General features: G+C 53.8%; 1 protein-coding gene across 1 annotated transcript in view; it reads left to right on the top strand.

The window, feature by feature from the left end:
• The window catches only part of LOC105498929 (ERCC excision repair 6 like 2), a 153,296-nt gene extending 140,368 nt beyond the window's left edge, over nt 1-12,928 (top strand). Inside the window, exon 19 of the mRNA XM_071077445.1 lies at nt 12,905-12,928. Within this exon, the coding sequence (XP_070933546.1) occupies nt 12,905-12,911 (7 nt within the window). The 3' untranslated portion in view covers nt 12,912-12,928. The remainder of the gene's footprint in view (nt 1-12,904) is intronic.
• Nucleotides 12,929-15,124: the final 2,196 nt, after the last annotated feature.

Here is a 15,124-nt window from a genome sequence, read left to right on the forward strand (position 1 = left end):
CTACAAACACACCGCACACACCACACCACACACCCACTATACACACCACACACACCACACTATACACGCCACACCACACTGTACACACCACACACACAAACACCACACAGCACACCACACACACCACACTACACACAAACGGCACACTCACCCCACACACACACCACACACAGCCCACACACCCTACAAACACACCACACACACCACACACACAAACACCACACACACAACACACGCTATACCAAATACACCACACGCACCGAACACACCACACGCACACACACCACACAAACACACCACATGCACCGAACACACCACATGCACACACACAAACACAAACCACACTACACACACCACACTACACACACCACACACATACCCCACACCACCCCCACACATGCCACACTACACACCCCACACACACATTACACACAAACACACCACACACACACCCCACACACACACCCCACACTACACACCACACCACAGCCCCGCCCCCAACACCCACCTCCCGCGCCCCCCTCCCGCCTCCGGTGTGTGGTGTGTGCTCTAGTTCCCCACAAAGCAGGTGGGAGACGGAGGGGCCGGCAGGACAGGCCGCCTGCGGAACCGGGAACGCCAAAGTGGACGCAGGAGGAGCGGGCGGGGAGGGCCCAGGCCCCGTGGGCGGCGGGAAAGGAGAGGGCAGGGACGGCGAGGGGGCAAGACCCGGCGCGGGAGGCTGCGCGTGCCCTGGGGGAAGGCGGCCCGGCTGGGAGCTGAGGCGGAACCGAGGGCGCCCGCGTGGAGGCCGCAGCCCCTGCGCGGCCGGGCGGGTCCAGAAGGAGCCCAGGGCGCACCCCCAGGCCGGCCCCACCGCGGCCCAGCGCCCGCCCGCGCCCCCAGCGCCGCTCCACTGGCACCTTCTCCCGGGGCGCCGGCGGCCTCGGCTGCCCCCGCGGCGTTTCCCCAGCTTCCCTCCGAGGCCCCCGCCGCCCTTTCTCAGCATCCCTGGCGGCTTCCTCTCCATCCGCGCGGCCTTGCCAGGACCTCCGAGCCGTTCTCCTCCAGGCTGGCTCCCAGGGCGCCGTCCAGGCCCGGACTCCCTTTCCCAGTCCTCATGCAGAGCCCGGTCCCCGCACCGAGGCGGCAGAGCTGGGAGCGCGATGCAGTTCTCCGCGAGAGCCTAGGTCTGACTCTAACTGGGCCCTGGATCTTACGCTTTCTAGGAGCGCGTGGCATCGGCGGTCAGTTCCGTCATCTGGGCTCTCCCACCCGTACCACCCGCCCCTGGGAACGGATGCGACAATGGACCCGAAGGCACCCTGCAAACTGTAACACTCTCACTTGCCAGACGGCTCTGCCTCAAGGGTCACACTGAGTATCTGCTTTCAGAGTTTCCTATTTTCTAGGAAAAAAAAAAAAAAAAAAAAAATCCCTATCTGTGCATTAAAAATGCAGGCCAAAACGTATTTTCCACCTCTCCCCTCTGTTCACTGGGCTTTGGCTTAGCATTTTCCCAAGCTGTGCTTCTTGGAGCACGAGTGCCCTTGAGATGTCAGTAGATGCCCCATGAGAAAAGTCAAGTTCAGGAATATCCCTTCCTCGAGGTTAGACTGTGCCCTCTCCTGTGAAAGGTCCTGAGAGGTGTAACCTTTTTAAACCAGTTTTCCAACTGACTGAGCCACAGGTCTTGTTCTCCTCCATGGCACTCTCTAAAATTCCTGGGGACCACTAGGGTCACACGCAACAGAGGTAGGAACCCTGCTCTAGGCAAGTCGAGCCACTTGCCATTCCGTCTCAGAAAGGTGGTCCTTGAGTTCTTGCCACCAGGATCCCCTAGTAAGGGCATCCCTGATCCTCTTCCTTCCAAAGCCTGGCTGTTCGCCTTTTCCTTCTATTCTATGAGCTGTGCAGAATGGTTCCGGAAAACCCACCTTTCTGAGTCAGGTTGTCCAAAGCAAGTTCTCTTTCTTGCAACTAAAAGACTGACACAGACCGGCAGACAAAAAGTCAGTGAAGGAATTACCATTCCAAACTAGAAATTTCCCACATTCACCTTAGCATTGGAATGGGTGAGTATAGGTCATATACATTGTGTGATGTATTCACACATACTGCACAGCAACAGGAATAAACTATCTTCAACCTTAGGCAATGATGTGGGTGAATTTCACAAATACAGTTTGTGAAAACACAATGAGCTAGACCCAATTTGAATTCATTTATAAGAAGGGAAAAGCCAGCAAAAGTAACCTATGTTGTTAGAAGTTAGGATGGGGGGCCGGGCGCAGTGGTTCACGCCTGTAATCCCAGCACTTTGGGAGGCCCAGGTGGGTGGATCACGAGGTCAGGAGATTGAGACCATCCTGGCTAACATGGTGAAACCCCGTCTCTACTAAAAATACAAACAATTAGCTGGGCATGGTGGCACGCGACTGTAATCCCAGCCACTTGGGAGGCTGAGACAGGAGAATTGCTTGAACCCAGGAGGCAGAGGTTGCAGTGAGCTGAGATCGCGCCACTGCACTCCTGCCTGGGTGACAGAGCAAGACTCCATCTCAAAAAAAAAAAAAAAAAAAAAAAAAAGTATGGTACAGTTAGGACAAGTTAGTTAAGATAAGAAGTTAGGATACAGTTATACAGATGAAAAAGAGGGAATACAAGAAGGCTTCCAGCTGCCCTTACCACTCTGGTCTGCGTGCTGGTTTCCTGGATGTGTCCAGTTTGTGAACAGTCATGAGCTATAACCTTAGGATAGATGTGATTTTCTGAATGTATGTTGTACTCCAACAAAAAGTTTCGGAGGTGGGTGTCAGAAGAGATTGTTTCCCCACTGAGGGATTCCTTTTGCAAAACCACCCAAAGGAAACGTGTTGATTTCAGGACCAACAGAAATCGAATGATACACCAAGTCGTCTTAGCTTACTTCACGTCTGCTTGGTTCTCACATTTATCTATACATCTGCATGCACAATCTTTACATTGCCGCACATGTCAAAGAGTCATTCTGTATTGATCATGGGTTTTTTAGTTTTGTTTTTTTCTACTGATTTTATGCTGCTTCATCCTTGGGGCCTTGTGGACTTAGGAAGGAACTGCCCCTTCCAGAGTTAGCTGAGTCCTCCGGAGAGCAAACGACTGGCTGTTGGGCGTGCCATTGCTTTGCAAGCTGACCAGTCCAGAGCCCAGACACCAGCCACCTCCTCTATTTGTCTTTTACACTTCCAGAAGGCAGCCTTCCTCTGCCCCAATCCCAGTGAGAGGTAAAGCCAGCTGGACTTCCTGGGTCCCGTGCGGACTTGGAGAAATTTTCTGTCTTACAAGAGGATTGTAAAACGCACCAGTCAGCACTCCATGGGTAGCTAGAGGTTTGTAAAATGTGCCAATCACTGCTCTGTAAAAACACACCAATCAGCGCTCTGTAGCTGGCTAAAAGTTTGTAAAATGCACCAATCAGCACCCTGCAATATGGACCAATCAGCACTCTGTAAAATGGACCAATCAGCAGGATATGGGCGGGGCAAATAAGGGAATAAAAGCTGGCCCCTGCACTCAGCCGGCAGCGGAGCCATTCGGGTTCCTCTCTGTGCTGCGAGCTGTGTTCTTTGGCTCTTCACAGTAAATCGTGGTGTTGCTCAGGCTTTGGGCCGTGCCGTCTTTAAGAGCTGTCATTCTTTCACTCCTGTAATCCCAGCACTTTGGGAGGCCGAAGCGCGCGGATGATGAGGTCAGGCGATTGGGACTATCCTGGCTAACACGGTGACACCCCGTCTCTACTGAAAAAAATACAAAAAAAAAAAATTATCTGGGCGAGGTGGCGGCCCCTGTAGTCCCAGCTACTCGGGAGGCTGAGGCAGGAGAATGGCGTGAACCCGGAAGGCGGAGCTTGCAGTGAGCGGAGATGGCGCCCCCGCACTCCAGCCTGGGCGACAGAGCGAGACTCCGCCTAAAAAAAAAAAAAAAAAAAAAAAAGGCCGTAACACACCGCGAAGGTCCGCAGCTCTAGCGAGACCACAGACCCCCCAGGAAGGAACAAACTCCGGGCAAACCGGGGCAGCTCGGGCCCACAGGACAGCCCAGGGCACACCTCATGCATTCAAGCCATCCGATCCTCAACCCTCTGAGCCTTCATTCCTTCCGGGAAACCAAACCGCGGTGAAGCCCTTGCCGCCCTCCCTGGTGCGTCCGGACAGGCCCTGGTGCTGGCCGCGCCGCTTCTTCCAGGGATCTGCGAGTATAAAAGCATCTTCCTTCAGGACAGTCATCTCGGTGTCCCCGCGTCTGCCATACCTGATTAAATAACAAGTCCCGGACACATTTTAAAGCCTGCATTCATGTCACAGTTTCCAAAGCACCTGCTGTGTGTCGTGCACTGTTTTCGGGGTTGGGCTAGAGCCGCGTCCATGCAAACAAGGCGCTGTGCTCTAGGAGCCGCTGTCTGATGGAGAGAGAAATTCAGCGAAAAGATTTCCAAATAGAGTGAAGTGGTGCGAATACAATGGACCAGGGTGGGTTGTTTTGTTTTGTTTCTTTGGGCTTGGGTTTTGTTTTGTTTTTTGTTTTTTCTGAGACGGAGTCTCGCTCTGTCGCCCAGGCTGGAGTGAGTGGCGCGATCTCGGCTCACTGCAAGCTCCGCCTCCCGGGTTCACTCCATTCTCCTGCCTCAGCCTCCCGAGTACCTGGGACTACAGGCGCCGCCACCACGCCCGGCTAATTTTCTTGTATTTTTAGTAGAGACGGGGTTTCACCATGTTACCCAGGATGGTCTCGATCTCCTGACCTCGTGATCCGCCCGCCTTGACCTCCCAAAGTGCTGGGATTACAGGCTTGAGCCACCGCGCCCAGCCGGCGGGGGGGGTTGTTTTTTAAGGAACAGTGGTCAGGGAAGGTCTCCCGAAGGAGGTGACGCTTCAGCCACAGTCCGAATTGTTCCTCGTATGCCAAGGGCACCCAGAGGTCTGTGCTCGGGGCCTCCAGGCATCCAAAGTAACCAACATGATGTGTCTGCCACTGGTGCTCAGCCAGAACAAACCCTGTCCCTTTCCCAACAAGCAAAGTAGGGCTTCCATCCAAGAGAAAATCATTTCCCGGCATCAGCAGAGTCCACAGCCTGCTCCAATCAAGTTGCTTTCCAAATGCTATAAAGTCGAGGCGCCCAAGCACCAGGATCCAGGCGCTGGGGTGGCAGCGTGCCAGCGCCCTGAGGGCAGTGACAGCTCGCATGTGTGTTTATATACTGTTTGCAAATAAAGAGTAAGTGGGCAGATCCCTGAGCCCTCATCACTTCCCACCATCCCTGGGGACCCGCTGCCTAGTTCAGCTTAGCAGGAACTCAAGCTTGACCCTGGGCCCTGCAGACTTGACCCTACCACCACAGGCCTGGTCTGGGAAGCCCTCCTGCTTGCTGGGCACATCCTGAGTGACCGTCTTGCATCCGTGTGAACAGCACACAGACATTCCCACCCCTTCTTTAAAAAATTTAGATCCCTCTGACTTTGGACAACATTGCAGACAAGAAAAGTAGAACAATTTAAATCACAAGCCCTCAACCTGTGGGTGGCATGTCATGAGTCACTGGCATGGCATGGGTCAGTCTCTAAGCCCATCAGGCAGGGAACGGAAAGTGCTTCCACATCTCCCTTCCTCAAAGCTTCCAGGTTGTGGCTGGGTATCCCCGGCCCGGCCGCTTCACCTTCTGCACTGGAACCTTCCACATTTACCCTGAGCCCCAAGGCCAGCACCCCACACACCTCCCTTCATCAGGGAAAGACCAGGGACCCCAGATCTGAAAAGCCACTCCCATGCCTTCCACTGGAAACCCCCAGGAAAGAGCAGCTCCATTCATGTGGGGCAACTGCCACTGGGCCAGGCAGAATCAACTCTACCAATGGAAACCACCCTCAGCGCCTTCCTCCGCATCCTCTTCCGCAGCCTCCTTGAGCCTCACCGTCTATGTCAGTGACAGAGCCTCAAGGAGCATCTCCTAGGAACCCGGCATGAGCTGGCTGGAGGGCCGCCGCTACTCATTTACCTCTGCCTTGATCCAGAGTTTGCCTCCCACCCCACACCTCCCTGGCGCACCTGCTTCTTGGGTGTTCGTTCAGACGCAGCCTCCGCTTTGGTGGGTGTCCTCCAGGAGCCCTTTCATCTACCAGGAATGTCACACTCCAGAGCCACAAAAACTTGAAGCCACCCCTCACACCTGTGGCAACTGAGAACCAGTTGGCACCTCACCAGGAGCCTGGAGCCAGCAAAGCTGGGGAGGGATTATGTGGGCCCAGATGCAACGCTGGCCATCTCCGACATGCCATTGTCCTCTACAAACCCCACCTAGCACTTCATACTCTGTGAAAGGTCCATTCCCTTGTATGTAGGTCAAATTTCAAATTCTCAAGGCTCCCAGCTGGCTTAAAAATGTCAACAATGACTCTTTCTACTTACCAAGCATTTTCTATTTCCCCACTGAAGCAGGAACCCCCACAGAGGCACGGCCCAGACTCGTTTAATGTCAAACCCAGGCCTCCAGGCTCGTGTGTTGGTGAATTAGCAGCCTGTACCAGAGGCATCTCCTTGGAGCAAAGCTTTCATGGAAAGTGCTTAAATCCTATAAATGTAATGTAGTTGCTTATCTACCGAATTATAATATTCATTTATTTGTGTAAACCTGCCAGTCACCAGTCAAAAATATGAACCACAAGAAACTTTCCATTAGGATTTAGGCCCAGTCATTGTTTCCAGTTTGAATCTGACATATTATACCTGAGAGGGTTACAGGAAACCATAAATGATTCTTTTGTTTGTTTGTTTGTTTGTTTTGAGACGGAGTTTTATACTTATTGCCCAGGCTGGAGTGCACTGGTGTGGTCTCGGCTCACTGCAACCTCCGCCTCTCAGGTTCAAGAGATTCTCATGCTTCAGCCTCCCAGTAGTTGAGATGACAGGCACACGCCACCACGCCTGGCTAATTTTTTGCATTTTCAGTAGAGATGGGTTTTCACCATGTTGGCCAGGCTGGTCTCGGACTCCTGACCTCAGGTGATCCGCCTGCCTTGGCCTCCCAAAGTACTGGAATTACAGGCGTGAACCACCATGTCTGGCCATAAATGATTCTTAAGTTCTGCAATAGGTCTACGTATAATGAAGGTTTTTTGCTGTTTACAAAACAAAAAGTAAAACCCAAAGTCATCACCCCCAGGAGGCTGGGATCTGGGTGGCCAGGAAAGAAGAGCTACGTCTTGGAAGAACACTATCCCTTCTGTTTCTATCCGTGAAATAAAAGGATATGCTCCTTGCTGTTTGCAGTTGTCCTCTGGCAGCTTTTTGAGAAACAACTTATTTGGGGGATTCCGCACTCGATTCAAATCCAGACGCCCAGTGCAGGATCTGGACTGAGCCTGGTCACAGGCGGAGGAGATTTCACTGCAGAATGGAGGAAAGCAAACCGGGGCTCAGGAGGCCAGGAGGACCATCACCGGCCTGGTGCAGGGACATCACCTGCAAATGAAGGGCTCATTGTCTACACCAGGATTTATGTGAGTGAGCAGCCAAGGTGCTCCGGGTGGCTGCCAGCTCTGAGCCCCGCTGCTCTCCGGTCGCTGGGAAACCCATCAGAAGCCTGGCCTGGGAAGATGCTGCCATTCTCCCAGGCTGAAAGAAGGTACATTCATCTTCTCAGGCACGAAGGCAAGCGTTCTGTGTTCCCATCTCAGTGCTGCACGCACTCAGGGTAGGACAGGAGGGGGTCCGGCTGACGTGCGCCATAGTGTTCACCGTGGACCCTCTTGTCTGATGCCACCGGCACCTGTGCAGGCTTTGAAGGACACCTGTATTGCTCTGGTTTGCAAACGTGGATGTTGGAGGAAGCTGTAAGTGTAGGCGGAAGACACAAACACATTGCAAGTGACTGGAGGGCCCTCCAGGCCTCCCGTGAGAAGAGCCAGGGGGCCCACTTGCCTAAAGCTTCCCTCTCAGTGCCCATCAAAGTGCCGGAACTCTTGCTTTTACAGCTTCTTAAATCTGCAAAGGAAGCTGGTGTGGGATGATCTGTGATAGTGATGCTTAGACATTCAGGGAAGGCTTCCTGGGGGAGGTGGTCTTTGACAAACGAGCAAGAGCATTATGAGCAAAAGGGTAGCGAGTGAGATGTAGAGGCTTCGGGCTGCAGCTGGCTCCCCACAAGCAGCAGCTGGGGCTGCACACTCCATGAAGCTGGTGGGAGCCCTGCCCCTTCTGAGTTTGGGTGGGAGTTTCCCAGGTACCACTGCAGCTGCCCAAGCTGCAGCTGTGGACAGGGGCCCCACCCTCCTACATGGGGCTACAACCACCCAAACTGTGGCTGTGGACCCGAGCCTCTCTGTGCTCTTGGAAGGAGCCAGGAGCAGGCAGGATCTGCCCTCCTGCATGAAGCTGCAACCATGTGACCCATTGCTGCAGACCTGGGCCACTCGCACCATGGAGCAGGCAGGAGCCAGGGACAAGCCGGAGCCCTGCCCCTTCTGAGATGGTGAGGGGAGAGCTCCCTGGGTACAGTTGCCACTGCCCTCCCAGGCACAGGACCTGGGCATCTCTGTAGCCTGCACCCTTGGGGGCCTGAGAAGGACTCCCCCATCTCCCCCACCACGCCCCCATCCCTGCAGGCTCAGGGGTGTCTGATCCCACTGCCTGTCCTCTCTCCTCTCCCAACACCTGCTCAGATCTCCAAGCAGGATTGGTGCTGAGCCCGGGGCCATGAATTGTAGCAGGAGGCAGACAGATTCCTGGGCAGAAGGGGGTGGGTCCCAGTAAGACCCCTCCGTCAGGCCAGGGAGGGCCTGAAGGCTAGGGGCTGGGCCACTAGTCCTGATGACCAGAATGGAGATTCATGGTGCCTCTTCTGAGCCTGCCCCTGGCTGCTCATGGACCAATTAGCAGGCACTTCCTCCCCTCTGAGGGCCATAAAAGCCTGGTGCTCAGCCAGGGTAAACGATGGCCAGAGACAGAAGATGGCAGAGAGAAGTTGGGATGGTCAGTCAAAGAGAGGAGCTACCCTCTCCACTGATAGCTTCAGAGATCTGCAGAGAGGGTGGGGCAACCTGCTGGGCAAAGAGAAGCTGCCCTCTCCAGGGACTCCTCTCTGCTGAGAGCTGAACACTCGACAGAATGACCTGCCTGCCTTCAGAGGGGAGCTATCCACTGTGGGTCTCCTCTAAGCTGTTCTAACACTCAATAAACTCCTTTGCATCATCTTCACCCTTCACTTGTCTGCATACCTCAGTTTCCTCGTTCTTCCTGGATGTAGGAACACTGGACAAGATAGGCAACAGGTTAAGCTTGCTCTAGAAAGATCACTGTGGCCAGAGGTTAGGAGATGGGTTGAGGAGGTGGGAGAGTGGAAGAGCAAACCAGTGAGGAACCCAGGAGAAGCTGAGCCAGGGCAGTGAGTCTGGAAGCATCTGTGATGTGCAGTGAAGGACTCCTTTTGTTTCTGATCCTTCTCAGACTGAAACTTTTGGAAAATAAATTACCAGACAAATACAACTTTAAAAGACATACAAAATACAAGTCCCATTTTTTTAAAAAAAATTTTTGTTTTAATGGGGGTAAGATAACATACATTTATCATCCCAAACTTATTTAAGTGCACATTCCAGTTATATGCACTCACACTGCCGCGCTGCTAGTCTCTAGAACGCTTTCCTTTTTGGCAAAACCGAAACTACCCATTTAACAGCAGCCTCCCACTTCCCGCCCCCAGCCCCCAGCAACCACCCTTCTACCTTCTGTCCCCAGCCCCCAGCAACCACCCTTCTACTTTCTGTCCCCAGCCCCCAGCAACCACCCTTCTACTTTCTGTCCCTATGAATCTGACAACTCTAAGTATCGAACATAATTGGAAGTACACAGTATTTGTCCCTTTGTGTCTGGCTTGTTACACTTAGCATAATGTCCTCAAGATTCATCCATGTTGTAGCATGTTTTGGAAATTCCTTCCTTTTTAAGGCTGCATAATATTCCACATTTTATTTCTCCATTCATCCACGATGGACACTTGGGTTGTCCACATCATGAGTGTTCGTGCTGCTCTGAATTTGGGTGTCAATATCTCTTCAAGCACCTGCTTGCCATGCCTTGGCCACATACCCAGAAGTGGAATTGCTGGATCACGTGGTAACTCTAGTTTTCATTTCTTGAATCACTATACTGTTCTCCACGGAGGCTGCACCATTTTACATGTCCACTGACAGTGCACAAGGGTTCCAATTTCTCACATCCTTGCCAATATGCGGATTAGTTGATGTCTTTTTCCCAGTAGCCATCCTAATGGGTATGAGGTGAAGCCCCATTTTTTTTTTTTAATTATTAGACTCAAAAGGTATGAAGTTACCCTGTCAAATTTCTGTAGTAGTTTAAAATGCTTACTCTCACCTTCTACACTTACCTCACTGCAGACCGACATCAAACACTTCCGGAGCTGGCCAGCCCTGAGGTAGCCTGGCCTGGCAGTGCCCATCCCTGTACATGGAGAGGAAGAGCAGCCGGAGCTGCTGTTGTCACCTGCACGCATTGACCGTGTGATCAACACAGCAGCCCCAGGAGGTACCTTTGGTATGATCTCCAGCCAACATACGAGGAAACAGTGGTCCAAAGAGGCCGGGGGCCTTGCCTGAGTCAGCAGGGAAGAGGGTGATGGAGGCGACAGTGAATGCCCCGTACAGCCTCTGCCTATTTTTGACATTATTGTCTTGTTTTATTTTCCAAGATAAATTAACTGATTGGTCATATTTGGGGGAAGACAGAAGGCCCCCAGGTTCCAGCCTGAGTCACCAGGTGGAGAGAGATGCCATCCACCAAAGCAGGAAACACGGTCGGGGAGGGCACGGAGCCAGGCCCACGTCAAGGTGGAAGTTCAAGTGATGTCCAGGTGGGAGCAGGGCCAGGGCAGTCGGGCAATAGCTTCTGAGCACCTGAACGAGGACTGGGCCAGAAGAGCTGGTGAGGAACGCTGGGGCAAGGATAAAGGATGAGTTTGGTGAGATCCCACAGATAGATCATAACATTCTAGAAAGAAGCAGAGGAATGAGGTGGCGGGGAGAAGGAGGAGCCAGAGGAGATGGGAAGAGATGGAGAGAGAGAAAGTACCAGAAGGAAAGAGATATCAACAGGTGTCCAGGGTGACACAGGGGCCACAAAGCACAGGTAATCTAGTATCTATGGATTTGTCCATGTGGTGGCCCTTGACGGCTGGAATGAGGGCAGAGCAGCTGGTATCATAGAAGCCAGGAAGGTGGAGGCTAGGCTGGCATGCGTGGGTAGGTGGGTGGTGGTGGGAAGGGGGGAAGAGTGCAGACCACTCTTTCTAGAAGCTCCCAGGAGACAGGGCAGTCCCTGAAGGGTGGGTGTGAGGTTCTGGTGTGGAAGAGGGATGTTGGGCCAATGATGGATTATTATTTTGTTTTATCTTTAAAAAAAAAATACCTGGAGCAAAGTTGAGTTTGTATCAGGCAGGGGAGGCAGGAAGGCAGAGCCAGTGGAAAGGTGAAAGACTGGGAGTGATCAGTGACGACTGCTGGAAGGATGTGGGAGGATCAAGCCCGAATAAAAGGAGAGAAGCCCGTCTTCCCCAAGGTGTGCGGGAAGACCATCTACACTACAGGGTCGTGTGTGTGGGAGACAGTCTACACTACAGGGTCGTGTGTGTGGGAGGACCGTCTACACTACAGGGTCGTGCGTGTGGGAGGACCGTCTACACTGTGGGGTCACACGCGCGGGAGGACTGTCTACACTACAGGGTCATGCGTGCGGGAAGACAGTCTACACTACAGGGTCGTGGGTGTGGGAGGACCGTCTACACTGCAGGGTCGTGTGTGCGGGAAGACCGTCTGCACTACGGGGTCGTGGGTGCGGGAGGACTGTCTACACTGCAGGGTCGTGGGTGTGGGAGGACCGTCTACACTGCAGGGTCGTGGGTGCGGGAGGACCGTCTACACTGCAGGGTCGTGGGTGCGGGAGGACCGTCTACACTGCAGGGTCGTGGGTGTGGGAGGACCGTCTACACTGCAGGGTCATGGGTGCGGGAGGACCGTCTACACTGCACGGTCGTGCATGCGGGAGGACCGTCTACACTGCGGGGTCGCATGTGCGGGAAGACCGTCTACACTGCGGGGTCGTGTGTGCGGGAAGACCGTCTACACTGCAGGGTCGTGTGTGCGGGAAGACCGTCTACACTGCAGGGTCGTGCGTGCGGGAGGACCGTCTACACTGCGGGGTCGCATGTGCGGGAAGACCGTCTGCACTACGGGGTCGTGTGTGCGGGAGGACCGTCTACACTGCAGGGTCGTGCATGCGGGGGGACCGTCTACACTGCGGGGTCGTGTGTGCAGGAAGACCGTCTGCACTACGGGGTCGTGTGTGCGGGAGGACCGTCTACACTGCAGGGTCGTGTGTGAGGAAGCACATTGCCACTGAGCAGGGCAGAGAGTGGTGTCTGGGCACTGGGAGAGAAGCAGGCTGTGGATGTGCCACCAGGAACAGCAGTGGGTGCCACCTGGGCCCGAAGAAGGCCAGAAGCAGAAGGAGCCCAGTGGGGCCAGAAAGCACGAATCCGCACAGCCACGTGGCCATCTGGGGTTGGCCTCCATCAGGGCTTAGCTACCCTGCCCGGGGCAGAAGCAGAGGTGTGGACGTCGAGCTTGCTCGAGTGAAGGCTTCACAAGGCAGCTCTGGCTACAGTCAAGGGGGCAGGAAAGAAGGGTGACTGCTGTCATGTGGGAGAAGAATGAAGTGAACTGTGGTGGTTTTGAAACGTGTCCACAGATTCCTTGATCTTCCTCTTTTCAAAAGGTGGAGTCTAATTCCCCTCACACTGAATGGGGGCTGGACTTCACGATTTGCTTTATATGAACAAAATGTAGCAGCAGTAACAATGTGTGACTTCTGATTCCAGATCATAAACCTCCTTCTCAAACTTGTTCTGGAGGAAGCCAGCAGCCATGTCATAAGGAAGCTCAAGCAGCCATATGGAGAGCCCACATGGGAAGGCACAGAGACCTCCTGCCCACCGTCGTGGAGATGAACCACCTTGGAGGCAGTTCCCCCAGCCCCAACACACAGATGATCACAGTCCTGCCTGATATCTTCACTGCAACTTCACGAGAGACCCCAAGCCACAACTTCCCAGCGGAGCCCACAGATGTGGTGTGAGATGATGTGCTTGTCGGCTTAAGCTGTTAGGGCTTTGGGGTGATTCGTTAGCAGCACTGGATAACTCCTGCACTGACTAAGTGTGAGGGCAAAGAAGGTGGAGCATGGGGCGGGTCCCAATGAAGGTTGGGCAGGTGAGCCCTGGCAGAGGTACATGGGGCCGTGTGGTGGAGCGATTAGTGGCTTGAGAAGAAAAGATTGAAGTGGGGCCAGAGGAAATGGAGGAATCACAGCACCAGAGGTCCCCATGGAAGTAAAGATGTGGACTGAGGCGTAGAGAAGAGAGTGGAGTTTCCTGTTTGAGAGAACGTTTCTGGGTGGATGCAGCTCAAGGTGTGGCAGAGTTTGGGGAGGGAGAGGGACAGTAGAGTCATGACCCCTGGACAGTGAAGCCAGCCAGGGTAGCCAGGGTAGCAGTGGGACTTGGCTTGGGGAGAAAGACCCACCTTCCAGTTCCTAAGGCCTTAACCTGCGGGGGAGTGGTGGGGACTAGAGATTACAGGTGGTAAAGGGGCCTCTCGGGGTGGCTTGACCCTGCAGGGAGGTTTTCCCAAAAAGAGGAGGCATAGCTGCCTGTAAACACCCAAGAGAAGACTCCAAAGGCCAGCTCCACCCCTTCTGGCTGCAGACGACAGGGAGTGAGAAGAGTCTCTGTCCCCAGGGCTGCACAGAGGATGGCGTGGCCAAGAGAGAGCAGGCCACAGTGGACAGGCAAGCAGCAGGACTGGTGCTGAGTCACTCCACAGTGTTGAATCTACTATCTGCAGGACGCCAGGGACACCAGAAAAAGATGTGGTCCAGGCTGGGCATGGTGGCTCACACCTGTAATCCCAGCACTTTGGGAGGCCGAGGCAGGAGGATCATCTGAGGCCAGGAGTTCAAGACCAGCCTGGGCAATATAGCAAGACCCATCTCTAATTAAAAAATAAAAAATAAAAAAAGACCTTATCCAGAGGAGAAACAGGCAGCAAAGGCAGTAAAGCCCTCAGAGAAACTGTGTCTCCAAGAAACACAGTCCTGCCCTCCCTCAGCCCCCCAACAATAGCTCTTTATTCCCTGGGGGCCTCCTAGCTGCAATGGCCGCCAGCCTCTGCGCTCTTCCTGCTCGTGTCCTCATGCCCTTTTTCTGGGCGTCACATCCTCCCTGGGCACGACTCTTCCAGTGGAAGTGTCTGCTGCTGTGGTCATGAGACGTGACCTGGAGTCACTGCCCTCTCTGGGCCTGGCTTGTCGGCTAGATCCTCTCTGCCCTTGGGTGAGTTTTCCCGGGAGGCCTTCGGTTCCTCGTGAACCAATTCTCATGAAGGCCTGGCCTCTGATTCCAGGCAAGTCTGAATCTGAGGTGGTAGAGCTCACGGCCAGGCGCAGGTGCCCTTGGAGCTCTGTGTATCTCCCCGGAAATCCTGGGATCTGTCCCTATGTATTTAACCCCACTAAGGTTCCTAAGTCCAGACCTACCCACAAGGCCAAGGGCTTTCACAAGGACAATGGTGACACCTGGGTGGTCCCTGCCCCCCATGGCTCTCGTGTCCGTGTGCGTGGGCCACGGCCACACCTCATGGGGAGGTGACCGGAGCCACAGCATCTGCAGAGAATGAACACTACTGCATGACAAAGCCAGCAAGAAATGCCTTCTGCAAACCACGCTGGAAGTGAAAGGAGACGCGAGGCGTGCCCTGGGCCATCAGTTTTACCCCTTTGATTCTGCAGTTGTTTAATGTTGAGACAAGTCGACTTGAAGCTGTATAATAAATGAATTCCAGCTTGAGCCTTGGCAGGGTTTGTTTGGCTTGAGGGAAGTCGTTTATGCTAATGGCCCCCTCTGCAGAGCTGGATTTATATTATACAGAGTCTTGTCCATCATCTGGATGCCGCCATAAACAAGATGATCTTTGTCTACCAGGAGCGAGCCCGATGCCAATAACTTTAAATAAACATGAGCCCCAGGTTTGTATTTACATTG

Source organism: Macaca nemestrina, chromosome 14 (assembly GCF_043159975.1).
Source record: "Macaca nemestrina isolate mMacNem1 chromosome 14, mMacNem.hap1, whole genome shotgun sequence".
Lineage (NCBI taxonomy): Eukaryota > Metazoa > Chordata > Mammalia > Primates > Cercopithecidae > Macaca > Macaca nemestrina.